The sequence below is a fragment of the Carcharhinus amblyrhynchos genome, chromosome 10, assembly GCF_965287045.1.
Source record: "Carcharhinus amblyrhynchos chromosome 10, sCarAmb.v2.hapA, whole genome shotgun sequence".
NCBI classification, from domain to species: domain Eukaryota; kingdom Metazoa; phylum Chordata; class Chondrichthyes; order Carcharhiniformes; family Carcharhinidae; genus Carcharhinus; species Carcharhinus amblyrhynchos.
Window position 1 is genome coordinate 85,405,193 of NC_137333.1, and position 16,934 is coordinate 85,422,126.

At 43.6% G+C, this 16,934-nt stretch overlaps 1 protein-coding gene across 1 annotated transcript in view; it reads right to left on the minus strand.

Moving 5' to 3' along the window:
• Positions 1–224: 224 nt before the first annotated feature.
• The window catches only part of vps36 (vacuolar protein sorting 36 homolog), a 57,114-nt gene continuing 40,404 nt past the window's right edge, over positions 225–16,934 (minus strand). Inside the window, exons 10-14 of the mRNA XM_080197512.1 lie at positions 12,141–12,206; positions 9,663–9,727; positions 4,374–4,458; positions 2,353–2,429; positions 225–2,270 (exon numbers count right to left, since the gene is read on the minus strand). Coding sequence (XP_080053638.1) covers positions 2,177–2,270; positions 2,353–2,429; positions 4,374–4,458; positions 9,663–9,727; positions 12,141–12,206 — 387 coding nt within the window. The 3' untranslated portion in view covers positions 225–2,176. The remainder of the gene's footprint in view (positions 2,271–2,352; positions 2,430–4,373; positions 4,459–9,662; positions 9,728–12,140; positions 12,207–16,934) is intronic.

Genomic DNA, 16,934 nt, shown 5'->3' on the forward strand with positions numbered 1-16,934 from the left:
GACTGAACTCTGATCTTAAATGCTTCAGTCGAGAATCTTCGGAAGATAAAAAAATACAATGGAAATAAAAATGGAGGTAAATACAACTTTTTATTAATGGATCAAAACATCTTCCTCTCCTCTCTCCCACTCCATCCCCACCCAAGAAAAGTTGTACAACTATTTCAAAACACATACATACTGTTAACTGTAGACATTTCCCTCCCCCCCACCCCACCCCACCCCATAGCAGCTTGTATCCCTAATAAACATTTATCACTGAATTTAATGCACCCAAATTGTTGGTGGCTGCAGCATGTACCATTTCTTTTCCCAGAATAAACACAATACATCACAATAAAATGGGAGTGTAAGAGAACAGATTTGACACAACAGGTTCAAATGTACGAGTTCACACTGCGGTATGGGGATGTTGTCTGATAGAAGCCTGTGACAGAACTTTCAGCTGGCATTACCCACTGGCCATTTGTTTGAAAAATCTTGGGCAGTGTACTCCCAAATTTCCACAATGCCCTGCGAGCACACGTGATTCCCTGCCCACAGCACAGATTTGTAAAATTGCTTCTTGCAAGAAGGGTGGACCAACCACGTCAGAGTTGCTAAGGCGATCAAATCTTGGTGTTCTGACATACAAATGAATGCTGAAAACAACCCTTTTCAATCTTTCAGATCTTCAGAATTGAAACATTGCAAGACGGAGTCAGAGGCTGAGTTTCCTGCGCTTTGAGATCCAATTTGGAAGGTGTAGGGAGGTGTTTGTGTGCAAGCGGATGCAAATTAAACAGGTCTGCCCTTCTGTATCACAAATGGCATAAAATTCCTTCTCTCATTATATTGTCCATTTGATTCAAGTCACCGACTGATTTGGCCAAACTCCAACCTGATTCACCTCATCCACACGTCTGACATTCACGGATTAAGAACTCCCGGCCCATCTCTTTCTGAACTTTCTCCTGATCATCTGTATATGGCAGGAACAATCCCAGATTCAAAAGATCCTAATCAAGTAAAGCTAATACTTGCAAATCAGTTGGCAAACAGGTAACAGATTGGAGCTACAAGAGGATCAATGAAATAAAGATAGTAAATGACCTATTTCTAAAAACATTTTGTTCCCGTGTCCATTCCATCATCCAAAATCCATAATCTGCCAGTTTGAAACCTTAACCCAGACACTGCAAAGTAACGACTCAACGGAATTTAATTTACTGAGTAAATGCTGAACAATTATAATGATGCAAGATTTTCAACAGATCCCTTGCTCTTTCACTCGATACCTGTCCCCTGTCTGCTTGTGTCCCATCTCTATCCCCAGTGCTTTGGTTTGATTTAAACACATCATTTCCTTTTCTTTCTCCATCTGCATCCTCCCCTTCCTTGAGTCTGAATCTCTCATACATTCCAATAGATTCTGCCACCTCGAAGGATTGTTTTCTGATTACTTCCTGGCCTTCTCTTTATACTTGCTCTACAATGCAAAAAAAACAAATGAAAGCAGTGGCAATAGAAAATACAACAAAAAGGGGAATACATCAAAATAAAAGGCAGTGTAACAAACATTGGATGATCAGAGAAAACTATTCACTGAGCAAGTCAGAATTAAATAAGGTAAAAAAAAACACAGAATGCTAACTCGAAAGAATGCAAAAACAGTAAAGGCAAAGTAGTGCTTTGATGATGGTTGAGAACTTAAAAATGTTGACAGAATTTAATTTTCATATATCAAATGGAAAAAACTTGGGGTTACTGTTGAAACTTGAAATAAAGGTCTCCATTATTATAGCAATATAATTGAAATTAATCTTCATACAGTACATAGGAAGCCAAGAATTCAAACTTGTGGAAGTCTTATCAAAGGATTTTAACTTGACTTTATGAGGTTGACTTCATCAGGATTGAATCCCAGCTGCATAACGCCACCAAAAAAATCTGATTCAACGCCAAGTAAAAGCAGAGCTAGGACCAGATCGCTTGGTTATCCATTAACACACATTTAAACTAGAGTCCAGACCGTCATTTAGTTATCAATGGCTGAACTCTTCTATGATGCAGGCGTCTTGACGTCCAAAGTGCCCAACATCTTGAGCTTGATGGCTGTCCAGTATTTCTGCGATACAACCTGTGCCCCAGCTCAAACGCCTGCGAGGAAAATACTAACTAAGACGCAGCTAAATCTTCAGTCTCGTGTCAGAAACAAATTTGGGTAAAATCGCAGACTTTCAACTGAGTCATCACGGCACAGGTGGCCAACTTTCTCTGCTAGCAGCAGCCTGGGTGAGAGAAACAAAAAGGTAAACATGTAATAACGTTTGGTGAAATGCTCAGATGTGTAATTTTGAAACAATGATTTACCTTTCTTTGGCCAGGAGTACAGAAATGCCCACCAGCTTAGCATACTCTTCAGAACTAATGAAACCTCTCTCTGATACCTGTATGCAAAAAAAAAGGAAAAATATCCTTTGTGTTTGTTAGACAAACGGGAGGGTGGGATGTGGCATAATGGTATTGTCACTGTACCAGTAATCCTTGATTTGATTGGATTTCTTATTGTCTGTATTAGCATACAGTGAAAAGTATTGCTTTTTGCGCGCTATACAGACAGAGCACACCATTCATATAGAAGGAAAGAGCGCAGAAACTAGTGTTACAGTTATAGCTAAGGTGTAGAGAAAGATCAACTTTATGCAAGGTAGGTCCATTCAAAAGTCTGACGGCAGCAGGGAAGAAGTCGTTCTTGAGTCAGTTGGTACGTGACCTCAGACTTTTGTATCTTTTTCCTGACGAAAGAAGGTGGAAGAGAGCATGTTCAGGATGCATGGGATTCTTAATTATGCTGGCTGCTTTCCTGAGGCAGCGGGTAGTATAGACAGAGTCAATGGATGGGAGGCTGGTTTGCGTGATGGATTAGGCTTCATTCACAACCTTTTGTGATCTTGGGCAGAACAGGAGCCATACCAGTCTGTGATACAACAAGAAACAATGCTTTCTGTGCATCTGTAAAAGCTGGTGAGAGTTGTAGCGGACATGCCAAATTTCCTTGGTCTTCTGAGAAAGTAAAGGCATTGGTGGGTTTTCTTAACTATAGTGTCAGCATGAGGGGGGACCAAGACAGGTTGTCCAGTCCTGGATTTGAATCCCACCACTGAATTCAAAACTGAATTCAATAAAACCTGAAATTCAAAGTGATGATGACCATTGTCGATTGTTGTAAAAACCCATCTGGTTCACTAATATCCTTTACCTGGTCTGGCCTACATGTGACTCCCGATCCACAGCAGTGTGGATTGCTTATTTGTAAAAACAAAATGCCTTCTGAAATGACCTGGCAAGCAATTAGTGATGGGCAATAAATGCTGGCCCAGCCAACGACGCCCACATCCCATGAATGAATAAAAAAGGAACTAGTTAGCTGGGCAGTGTTTTAAAAAAAAGAGCCTAAATACATAATATCTGGTATTTTATTAAATGTGTTATATGTGCAGTGGGGTTAGGTCTCCATATAAGATGCTTCTAATTTTGACCATGTCCAGAAAGCAGGCATTTTCCTCCAGGGAAGGAAAAATAATGACAAGTGACCTTTGGTGTTTTTCCTACCACCTCTAAATGGGCAACTGATCAAGTGCAGCTCACATGTTTATCATCCTAGGTAGGGACAGATATGTAGAATGGATGGGTTATAACTTGTTGAAATATGCTCTAAAGTTCTGGGGCTCTTATAAACTTTTGGGGTAGAAATTCAGCCCAGGTGATGGCAGTAAACAGACAGGCTGCCTGTTATCCTCAGCACCCGATATTTAGTTCCACTGCAGTCAACAAAACCACTCGTCACATTCCGTGGATCTCTATGTATGGATTGTTTTGTCCACGTAACGGGCAAGAAACAATACTTTTCACTGTGTCCCAATACATGTGACAATATTAAATCAAATTGAGAAGGCATAAAATGCAGCCCATCCAATTATGCCTTTATGTGTATTGCCGCTGAAGTAAATTTCTACACGCCCAGTGATTCACACCAAAACTTTCTCACACATTTTTGCAACATTACTATGCTTACCTATATGGCAGTATGTATGTGATAAGGCTGGCATCATGTTCATGGAATCATCAAATCCCTACAGTGCAGAAGGCCATTCGGCCCATCGAGTCTGCATCAACTGCAATCCCACCCAGGCCCTATCCCTGTAACCTCATATTTACTTTGCTAATCCCCCTGATGCTAGGGTCAATTTAGCACAGCCAATTCACCTAACCCAACCCACACATCTTTGTTGTGATAGATCACTGCCCCAACTGAATATCCTGCAAGCAATTATTAAAACATGGGTAGTTTAAACATTAGTTTATTCATTATTAAAAGGGAAATTTCTTACAGTTTCTACTGCTGAAGCAATCATTTCATCTTCGTTGTGAGACTGTAGCTGAACCACCATCACTCCACTGTCAAAAATACGCAATCTGCAGGGAAATTTAAATTTGTTTCATTAACATAAACAAACCTTCACATTTAGAAAAGCTTCCAAATAATAATCGTATTCTCCCAATATTCTGTAAACATGTGTAACATCTTTACAGTAGATCACTCCAACTATTCACTACCAACCCCTAACCATATTCTCCCTTCTTCTGAGACTGGCTTCCATGTAGCTCTTGCTCGAGCCTCAACAATGAGTGAGTGCCAAAGTGAAACCAGAAGAGAAAACTCTGGAAAATCTCAGCAGGAATGGCAGCATTCATAAGGAGAGAAAAGAGCTGATTTTTCAGCGTTTTTTCTTTTGGTTTCAGATTTCAGCATTCACAGTAATTTGCTTTTATCTGGTGTTCAACCACGAAGGTCACTTTTAATAGACGTACTGATTGGAGTTACTGCACAGGACCAGGAGCAGGAACAACCACATCTCTCCTCCTCCATCTGCAACACACACCACCACCAACCCACCATCACCACCCCAATCATGTTGGCATTGAAACCAAAATGCTATCTTGGCTTAAGAAGGTTCAGATAGTGAAGCAGAGCTTGTGGTATCCATGGTCTAATGCACCACACGATGCATTTCACTATCAGAATGTTTGACCACAAAAGGCTTCATGTTGCTATATGTTATTGTTAGACAACACTTGAGATAACAGTTGAGTCCTGACTGTACACTCATTTCTTTTTCTGATCAATTGCTCCGACAAAGGGTCATCTAGACTCAAAACATTGGCTCGATTCTCTCTCCACAGATGCTGTCAGACCTGCTGAGATTTTCCAGCAATTTTTTGTTTTTGTTTCAGATTCCAGCACTCAGAGTATTTTGCTTTTATTTCTTTTTCCTTCTCAGGGCGTGGGTGGCATTGATATTTATTACCATTCTTAGATATTCTTGTTGCATTACGAGTCAACTATAAAACTTGTGACTGGAAATACATGTAGAGCTGCTTTCCTGAAAATATTTTTTAAAAATGTATTCATAGGACATTATATTCACTGGCAAAGCCAGGATTTATTGTCCATTCCTAATTGCCCTCGAGAAGGTGGTAAGAACTGTCTACTTGAAGCACAGTAGTGCCAGTGGTGTAGGTATACCCACAGTGCTGTACGGGAGGGAGACCTAGGATTTTGACCCAGCGACACTGATGGAATGGCGATATATTTCCAAGTCAGGATGGTGTGCAATTTGAAAGACCTGGCAGGTGGTGATTAGCCACATGTATTTATATAGCTGATCCAGTTCAATTTCTGGTCAATTGTAGGTCCAGAACATTGTGGGGGATTCAGCAGTGGCAATGACATTGAATCTCAAGGGAAGTTGATGAGATTTTCTCTAGATGGGGATGGGCATTGTGTAGTGCTAATGTTCCTTGTCACTTGGCAGCATAAGCTTGGAAGTTGTCCAGATCTTGCTGCATCTGGATATGAACTGCTTCAGTATCTGAGGAGTTGCAAATGGTGCTGAACATTGCGCAGTCATCAGTGAACATCCCAATTTCTGACCTTATGATGGAGGGAGGTTAATTGATGGAGCAGTTGAAGGTGGTTGCGGCTAGAGCACCATCCAGCAGAACTCCTGCAGTGATGTCCACCAGCCACAATTATCTTCACTTGTGCTAGGCGTGACTCTAGCAAGTGGAGAGTTCTCCCCCAATTTCAACTGACTCCGGTTTTTGCTAGTGCTCTTGGATGCCATACTTGGTCAAATGCTGCTTTGATGTCAAGGGCAGTCACTCTCTCACACTACCATAAGCATCAGGCAGATTTCAAGGAAACAGTGTTTATTCCTCGAATAAATCTTCCTTTTCGACTCAGGAGAATACAGTTCCCAATTGGACATCCATATTCCATGAATACAAACAGTTTCAAGGCCAGATCCCTGATAATTTTTTATTTCTATTCCTTGGCCTGTTTTCACATGAACAGTTTTATGTAGCTTTTCCCAGATGGAGAAATGTTAATTTTGCTGAAATCTTAGTTGAAAAAAGGACAAAAAATCCTGTATTTAAAATACTGCTGCAATGAAAATGTTAATTTGATTGCAAATGTTTTAAAGGGTCTCTGTTAGCTATATTTGTTAAAAGAGAGGATACAAAATACAATATTGACACATCTTTATATATTTGAAATGATCGTCAAAGACTGACCATTTGTTTCAAAAGGCTGGAAATACATGTAGAGCTGCTTTCCTGATGGCCTGTTGTTACATTGGAAGGGCAGAGGGACAACCGGCTTCATAGAATCCTACAATGCAGAAGGAAGCCATTTGGTTCACTGGGTCTGTGCCAACCACAATCCTGCCCAGGCCCTATCCCCATAACCCCATTTTATCCTAGCTAGTCACCCTGACACTAAGGGGCAATTTTGCATGGTTGATCCGCCTAACCCTTACATCGTTGGACTGTGGGAAAAAACCGGAGCACCCGGAAGAAACCCATGCAGACATGGGGAGAATGTGCAGACTCCACACAAACGCGTTGGACTGTTAGCTACTTCTGCATCTCAAACCACAATAAAGGTGAGAGTGAGGTTGGCACTGCTGCCTCACAGGACCAGGGACCTGGGTTCAATTCCTGGCTTCGGTCACTATCTGTGCAGAGCTTGCATGCTTTCCCCGTGTCTGTATGGGTTTCCTCTGGGTGCTCAAATTTCCTCCCACAGTCCAAAGATGCACAGGTTAGGTGGACTGGCCATCCTAAACTCTCAGTGTACCCGAACAGGTGCAGAGTATGATGATGACTAAGGGATGTTCACAGTAACTTAATTGCAGTATTAACACAAGCCGACTTTGACTAATAAATAAACTTTACCGTTCTCCGATTAATCTTCTTCCTCTCTGCTTCAAATAACAACCATTCCTTAGCTGCTTACTCATTCTCAGGATATGGCTGTCACTGGGAATGACACATCCCTCAAATGAGCTTACAGGGTCACCATAGACAGCAGTTATGGTGGGACCTGGCAAGGCTTTATTTAGTAACAGCCTGAGAATTTTTACTGATAGGATTTTACAGCCAGATTTTAAAAACGGAATTCAAATTCATAAGCTGCCATGGCAGGATTTTGACTCATTTTCTCTGGAATATTAGCTTATGTTTCTAGATTTCTAATCCAGTAGAGATCACAACACCATAATACCCACTATTATATCTGGGGCTCTTGTAGAAGACATTGGTCAGACAGACATCAGCAGAAAGCTGTAGTTGATGTGACTTCTCATTGTTCTGTTCTTGCTGTTCATTTGCCTCAGTAGATTATTGGGAATCTCAGGTAAGCGTTGACCTCACAGTCAGTGCTTGCCGTACCAGCCGAGTGCTCAGTGACAGGACAGGATTAAAGTTTATTTATTAGTGTTACAAGTGGGCTTACATTAACACTGCAATTAAGTTACTGTGAAAATCCCCTCGCCACACTCCGGCGCCTGTTCGGGTATATTGAGGGAGCATGCAGCATGGCCAATACACCTAACCAGCACATTTTTTGGACTGTGGGAGAAAACCCACGCAGACACAGGGAGAAGATGCAGACTCCAAAGAGTGATCCAACCCAGGTCCCTGGCACTTTGAGGCAGCAGTGCTAACCACTGTGCCTTACAGTCTGCAAATTTCCAACCTGCAACATCATTGCTTTGGTTCGGATGCATGGGGCAATTTTGGAAATGCTACCGAGTAGATGGCAAAATGAAAACACCGTGGAAAGATCAAACATTGAATTTCGAGCCCAATGTGATGCTGACCTCTTCTCTTTTACTGCTGTACCAATTTATTTGGCCAATACATCCCCAGCACAAATGTGCCTCGCCCCTCGTTGACAGAGCTTTTCTTCAAATTAGATTCCATTAGGACTCCAATCAGGCTCGCTGCTTTATCCTGGATGGTATTCCATCACACTCCCAACTTTTGCTTTTTCAGAGGTGACAAAATTTGCGGAGTCAGGAGGTGAGTTACTCGCCACAGGATTCCCAGCCTCCGACCTGCTCTTGTAGCCACAGTTTTTACATTGCGAGTCCAGTTCTGTTTCTGGTCAATGGCAACTTTTACCTCTAGGATTCTGATCAATGCTACCCCTCCCAACCCCCATCCCCAGGATTCAGATCAATGGTACCCCCTCCCCGCCGCCCCGCTCAGGATGCTGATAGTGGGGAATTCAGTAATGGCAAAGACATTGAATGTCAAATGGCGATTTTCCTGTTTATCATGAGCATTCAGTTCCTCTACACCGCAAACCTACCAATTAAACTTGAATGAAGGCCCAGCCAGTCCTCAGCCACCATCACCTTCACTCAGCTGGGCCTGTTCTTAAATTGAACAATTTGGTTTTTGATTCCCCTCAGCGCTTCCAAATAAAAGGCGCTGCTACGGAAACCAACATGGATCATAACCATGGGATATGTGCGACATTCTTTGTTCCAGAACTGCTCAGGTCCCCTCCCTCAGCTCTTTTTCCTGCGCACTGACTACTGTGTCACTGTTGCTTCCTTCTACTCTTGCCCTGAACAAGAAAATGGCATCAACTCTATTCCCACTTTCCACCCTTCCCTCAACGTCACATGACCCATTTTTGCCCCTTCCTTTTCTTGACTTCACTATTTTCATTTCTGGGAGCAGACTTGTTAAATGCTAAGTATTACCCACCAGCTCCACTTCCTCTCACTCCTCCTCCTGTGAGGACTCTGCTCCAGTCGCAAAGCTTCTCTGTTATACTTGTTCTGATCATGCTGTCTTCCACATCCAGCAAGTCTGATATCCCCACAACTGAAGATTGCCTTCCACTGTGGTTGGCAGGGCCCTCACCCATGGCCTGTCTCCCAGTTCCTGCCCTCACCTCTTTGCTTCACCACTTGATTTAAAATATGTCACCATTTTTCAGCTGTGTGGAGCTATCACAATGAATTACAGCACAACGCTTAACTTGTTTCAATCATTTTCTCATAATGAATTAAAAGACAAATGTTCCCATTCAATTCCTCTGTTCAATATGCAGTCCTGGGTTCAAGATAATACTATTTGCATTAGTGCTGGGTATAACAGAATATGCAAAATATATGTGTGAGCTGAACCAATGTAAAGTCTGTTAGGAGAATCATACAACTTGCTATACAATAAAATTCTCTGTCACCCTCCTGACAACATTATGACACACACATTTATGTGAGAGACTGATGCATAAATAATATATGCCTACTTGCCTCATTGGTAGATTCAGTGCCTCAAACATTTTGCAAGCATTCACTAAATCTTCTGGCGAGAGAAGCTAATGGGGACAAAATGAAAACGTGACAATTAGAAGTTTATTTGTAAATGAGTTACTGCAGATAGCAAAAGGCTGTAAAAAAAAAAGCAGAAACGTTTTGCACTACATTTTATTTCTGCGGCAGACTGCAAAACCTAAACACTGACCAAGTGCCAAGTAGCAAATACTGAGCTAAACAAAAAAAAGCATTGATTTTTGAACCATTTCATTTCACACACCGTACACTCAGTTCAAATAGCTTTCCAATTTAATACAACGAAGGAGCAGCCCACCCTGACTTCCTCCAGATGGTGAAAGTTCCGCTCCATGTCTTTCACCATTCAAGCAAGCTGCTGGCTGACCAAGAACAAGAATTGCGTAGAGAAGTGAGATTGTGTGTTAATGGTCTGCCGTCAAGTCATAGGTTCAGGATATTGCACTTCCATGGCTGTCACTTGTCAAAGCTACAAGCAGAATACTGCTGATGCTGGATGTCTGAAATAAAAATGGACAAAGCTGGGAAACACTCACTATCAACATCCCAGGGGTAAAAGTTGCCACTGATCAGAAACTGAAGTGGACTAGCCATATAAATACCATGGCTACTTTTCATTTGATTTATTATTGTCACATGTATACACAGAAAAGTATTGTTTCTTGTGTGCTATACAAAGCATTTGTTCATAGACAAGGAAACGAGAGCGTGTGGAATGTAGTGTTACAGTTATAGCTACGATGTAAAGAAAGATCAACTTAATGAATTAAAGCATTGTTAGAGAGTTTAAAAGAATTAGAGTGAAGTTTCTACAACAGCAGATTAGAGGTTAGGATCCTTGCAGTGAGTAACTCATGTCCTGACTTCCCAAAGCCTGTCCACCATCCATAAGCACAAGTCAGGAGTGTGACGGAATACTCTCCACTTGGCTGGATAGGTGCAGTGCCAACAACACTTGAGAAACTTGACGGCATCTAGGTCAAAGCAGTCTGTTTGATTGGCACCACATCCACAAACCTTCACTCCTTCCACCATCGATGCACAGTGGCAGCAGCGTGTACCATCTACATGATGCACTGCAGGAACTCCCCAAAGTTCCTGAGGCAGCATCTTCCAAACGCATGAGCACTACCATCTAGAAGGACAAAGGCAGCAGATAGCTGGGACCACCACCACCTGGAATGTCCCCTCCAAGCCCAATACCATCCTGACTTAGCAACATGTCACCATTCCTTCTCTATCGCTGGGTCAAAATCCTGGAATTCCCTCCCTAACTGTGGGTGTAGCTAGCTCACAGGGACTGCAACGGTTCAAGAACGCAACTCAGCACCACCTTGTCAAGGGCAGTTAAGGATGGGCAGTAATTGTTGGCTGAGCTAGCAATATCCACATCTCGTCAATGAATAAAACAAAGGTCAGGCAGTATCTGGAGAAAAAGAAACAGAATTCAGTGGATGACATTGCACCAGAGCTGGAAAAAGAGAGATAGGGAAAGGGTGAAAGGAGGGGGAAATCCAAAAGGGAAGGTTTGTGATAGGGTGGAAGGGAGGAAAGCAAACAAGCAGAGAACAGAAAGTTCAAATACGTAAACAGAAAACCTAATGAGTAGAGTTTCTTCATTGCTTTCAGATTTCCAGCATCCGCAGTGTTGTACTTTTGTAAAGGGTTTAATTCATTGCAGCTTCCCTTCCCGGAATGCCCACTACACACTCTTCTCACTGATGGGATTTGGTAAGAAGTCTCACAACACAAGGTTAAAGTCCAACAGGTTTATTTGGAATCACAAGCTTTCGGAGCGATACTCCTTCATCAAGTGAGTGTGGGATTTGGGTTTCTCTCTTCCATAGATAACTCTGAGCTCTTGGCATATCCCCAAACTCGAAGGGTCACCCAAACTCGAAACATTGGCTCTATTCTCTCTCCACAGATGCTGTCAGACCTGCTGAGATTTTCCAGCATTTTCTCTGTTTGGGTTTCTCTCTTACCTTGTTCATCTTTATTGGTTTTCATTTCTCAATGCTCACCTGCTTCCACCCTGTTATAGATCATCCCCTTTGGTACTCCTCCCCACCCCCGCCCTTCCTTGCCTCGGTACTTGTTTAAAGCCTGTCACCATTTCTGGCAAAGACACATCAACCTGAAACTTTAACTCTGTTTCTCTCTCTCTTCACAGTCTATTGCCACACTTCTCAATTCCACAACTGCACTTTAATCAGCTCGAATGGTAGAAGTGAAGTCTGAGGTCTGTCCTGAATGTAAGTATGCACACCCGAAAGCTAGTGTCAGTTTTAGCCTGTTTCACTTCACACACACACACACACACACACACACACACACACACACACACACACACACACACACACACACACACACACACAAGATTTGATCAGCCTTACATCTATGCAAACATGGGAAAGCCATCACATTTTGTGTCATTACCTCCATCCCTCGAGCTCGGTTTGCTAAGCAGTAGACCTCCGTCAGCGCCATCATCCCACCCTGTTCCTGCCAACATTTAAGAATGGTTTTAAAATATTTTCACGCAGAAAGCAAAAACATTAAGTTGTACAAATTCTCCTCATGAAGAATGCTGCAAAGTGCCTCCCTTTTTTCTGTTTACGTAAGCCCATCTAATTTAAGAGATTGCTTTGGTACGGTTACATTTTCTCTCAACTAAGACACACAATTTAAGTTCACAAAATTTATCCTTTACTGTACAAGTGGGAGCATTCCATGATATTGACTGTAAAAACTGAGAAAGATTGTTCTGTAGAGCAGTGGTGCCCACCCTTTTATGTGTTATGATAATTACATTATAAGGTAATTTTGAGGCACACCTCTGTCTTCTTCCTTTATTGGGAACATCATTTTTGACTTTTCCCTGTCCCTATTTCATTTAAACCTCTCCCTGGACAGGATTTTCTGGCTGCACTCAGCTCAAAACCGGAAAACCCCACCTGAGGTCAACGGACCTTTACATGGTCTGCCCTCCCACCGGCTACGATTCCCATGGTGGACAGGACAGAGTGGGAAATTCCCATCCCACCCCCCAACTCTTCCCCCACTTCTTCAGTTTTTTTGCACCTTTTTGGAGTTGCTGCTTTATGTGTGGACGCATGGGGCCTTTGTCTTCAGCTGCAAGTCCCGTTGGTCATGTGCACGGGCTTAACGTACAGACCTTTCCCAGACGGTGCATGCTCCGGAGGCCCCAGAGTGGTACGGTCTGGGATGTGCCAACCACAGAGCTGAAGATGATTGTTAGTTTTACATTGAAACATATAAGATAGGAGCAGATGAGGCCATTTGGCCCTTCGAGCCTGCTCCGCCATTCATTAAGATCATGGCTGTTCGTCCAACTCAATAGCCTAATCCTGTTTTCTCCCCATAACCCTTGACCCCATTCACCCCAAGTGCTATATCCAGCTGCCTCTTGAATACATTCAATGTTTTAGCATCAACAATTTCCTGTGGTAATGGATTCCACAGGCTCACCACTCTTTGGGTGAAGAAATATCTCTTCACCTCTGTCCTAAATGGTCTACCCTGAATCCTCACTGTTTCAGTTTAATTACATGAATTTTTCATGGCATACTTAGGGAGTCTTGGGAATGATGGGAACCACTGTTGTCGAAAAGTGTTAAAGCATACTGCAATATATTTCACTGATCCTAACTCACATCTTTGTGCAATCTTTTGAAGGCTCGAAGTCAAATTGCTGCAAATCGTCTGGTAAATTAGAGGATAATTCCTTCTCAGTGGATTGGTGGTATTTGTATTTCCATGGCTTCATTCCAAGGGTATGAAAACTTACAGGATATAACTGGGTTCTTTTCTTTTAATGTATTACAAAGGCAAACGCTTTTTAAAACAAATACAAGACTGTGGTGTGATATTTTCCGTAGGCCTGAACTTGCTGCCGACCCCACTGAATCTTTGAAGCATTTAGGTGAATGAGGACAGAAAAATGCCCAGAGACTCATTGCACATACGTGAATGAGCATCTTTGAATTAAATAGCAACCGTCATGGGATTTTTATGAAGACAGAAACTACTGCGACACAATGCATTATTTTGTACATCTCCCTCTGACAGCTAGAAAGTCTAAATGATGTTAATTATTCCCCGAGTAAATTCACATGCAGAGTTCATTATTAATCTGGAGACACTGAGATTGCAGTATTGTTGGACTGTTATGTCCCAATTCCCATTTTTTACCTCTTTATACTATTTCCAAATGAAACACAGAAACTTGCTTTAAACATCTGAAATGCAATGGACCATCTGAAGTATGAAGGTCAGAAATTTTGTGCATTTAAAAAACATTTTAAATAGGATTTTAAATAGGATCACTGTTCTCTGGAGCTGTGATTTCGACGAGTGGCTGCCTTTTGGTGAGTGTGCTGCATTGTAATTACTATATTTTGACTTAATTCTAGTTCGAGAGGGTTTTTTGATTATTTTGGCGCTCCGTAGCGGGGGATAGGCGCGGGGGCTGCTGGGAAGGGAGAGCGGGAGTATAAAAAGAAGGCCAAGGTAGATAGCGGGCAGCGTCGGGAGCGGGCAGCGGAGTGAGGCGGGAAGCAGAGTGAGAGGTAAAAGGGCTTAAGCTCACTGGGCTTGGGCGAGAGTAGGCTTGGTAACAGGAATTAATAGGACAACTTAATAGGGGGCAAACATAATGGCAGGGTCTAGGGTTACACGTGTTCACTGTGTTCGTTGTCATATGTGGACATTTCTGGAGACAGCACATCTCCCGAAAGCCCACATATGCGGGAAATGTCTAGAGGTGCAGAGATTAAGGGCCCGGGTGAGGCAGCTGGAACTGAGGCTGGAGGATATGTTTTTAGTTAGGGAAAATGAGGAAATAATGGATAGGGATAGTAACACTGAGCAGATACCAGGACCTGGGAGGAGAGACGGATGGGTCACAGTTAAGAAGAGCAAAAAGAAAAGGAGTCGTGGCACTAGGACCGCCCCAGAGGAATTATCCCGGAATATCAAGGGTGGGGTGACAGCTGGGGTAGAGAAGGCAAGGGAGGGAGATCAGAATACCTCGGAGGAAGGGAAGAGTGCAGGGTGTGAGATAGTGGTGGGGGATGGGAGAGTCAAAGGGATTGACAGGCGGTTCTGTGGGCAAAAGCGGGAATCCAGGATGGTAGTCTGCCTCCCTGGGGCAGGGGTACAGGATGTTTCAGAAAGGGTAGAGGGAATTTTGAAGGGTGGAGGGACCAAGTCTGATGTGATAGTGCACATAGGAGAGAAGGATGTAGGAACAAAGTGCAGGGGGGACATACGTAGGCAGTTCAGGGAGTTGGGGGCTAGGCTGAAATGTAGGGCCTCCAGGGTGGCGTTCTCTGGGCTGCTGCCGGTGCCTGGGGCTAGCAGGGCTAGAAATAATGAGATACTCCAACTCAATGCGTGGTTGAAGGATTGGTGTAGGGCAGAGGGTTTTAGATTCGTAGACCATTGGGAAGTCTTTATGAAAGAGGGGCAAATATATAAGAGGGATGGGGTACAGTTAACTGGGAAGGGTGTGAATATCTTAGCTGGAAGGTTAGCTGGAGTGTTTCGGCAGTGTTTAAACTAATATGGAGGGGGGGTGGGGATGTGGACGGAACTGGGATTGGGGATAGGGTAAGCCCGGAGGGTAGGAAGAAGGATCAGATTGTTTCTGAGTGTCTTCGGTGCATGTGTTTCAATGCTAGGAGTGTGACTGGCAAAACAGATGAACTGAAGGCAATAATGTTCGAAAGGAAGTTGGAAGTGGTGGCGGTGACAGAGACTTGGTTAAAGGAAGGGCAGGACTGGCAGTTGAATGTTCCCGGGTATAAGTGCTTCAGGCGTGATAGGGGAGGGTCGCAGAGAGGTGGGGGAGTGGCGTTGTTAGTTAAGGATTGCATCATAGCAGTGCAGAGGGAGGGAGGAATAGAGGATATAGGAATCGAGTCGCTATGGGTGGAGTTGAGGAATAGGAAGGGAGATGTTACTATGTTGGGTGTGTACTACAGACCGCCCAACAGCCCGAGGGCTGTGGAAGAAGGGATAAGCAGGGACATTCTAGATAAGTGCAGGAAGAATAGGGTGGTGGTAGTGGGAGATTTTAATCTCCCCGGGGTAGACTGGAAGGTGCCAAGATCAGAGGGTGCTGACGGGGCGGAATTTGTACAGTGTGTAATGGAAGGATCCCTGGAGCAGTATGTGGATAGCCCGACCAGGGAGGGGGCTATACTGGACTTGGTTCTGGGGAATGAGCCTGGGCAGGTGGTTGACGTTGAAGTAGGAGAGCAGGTGGCTAACAGTGACCACAACTCTGTCTGGTTTAAGATATTAATGGATAAAGATGAAGCCTGTCCTAAGGGGAGGGTGTTAAACTGGGGGAGGGCTAGATACAACCGGATTAGGCAGGATCTTAAAGATACGGACTGGGGTAAGCTGCTTGATGGCAGGTCGACGCTGGGTATGTGGGAGTCTCTCAAGGGAAAACTAAAATCTTTGCAGGAAAGGCACGTGCCGGTCAAGAGGAAGGATGGGAAGGGTAGGATTAGAGAGCCGTGGGTAACTAGGGATATTGAGGACCTGGTCAGGAGGAAGAGGGAGGCGTACATTAGATCTAGGCATTTGAGGACAGAGATAGCGTTAGAAGAATACAGAGAATGTAGGAGAGAACTTAAAAGGGGCATCAGAAAGGCAAAAAGGGGCCATGAAATGGCTTTGGCGGGTAGGATTAAAGAAAATCCTAAGGCATTTTACTCCTATGTTAGAAATAAAAGGATGGTTAGAGGGAAGATTGGCCCTCTCAGGGACAGAGGAGGGGAACTATGCTTGGAGCCTGGGGGAATGGGGGAGATCCTGAATGAATACTTTGCGTCGGTATTCACGCAGGAGAGGGGCCTGATGTCTGGTGCTGTGCTTGAGGAGTTTGAGGATCCGTTGAGGGATATAGTCATCACGAGGGAAGAAGTGTTGGGACTCTTAGACAGTATAAAGACGGATAAATCTCCAGGGCCTGATGGCATCTATCCCAGGCTGTTAAGGGAGGTGAGGGATGAAATTGCTGGGCCTCTGACGCAAATCTTTGTCTCTTCTTTGGACACAGGTGAGGTCCCAGAGGATTGGCGCATTGCAAATGTAATACCGTTGTTTAAGAAGGGTCAGAGGGATAACCCAGGGAATTATAGGCCGGTGAGCTTGACTTCAGTTATAGGCAAGCTAATGGAGAGGATCCTCAAGGAT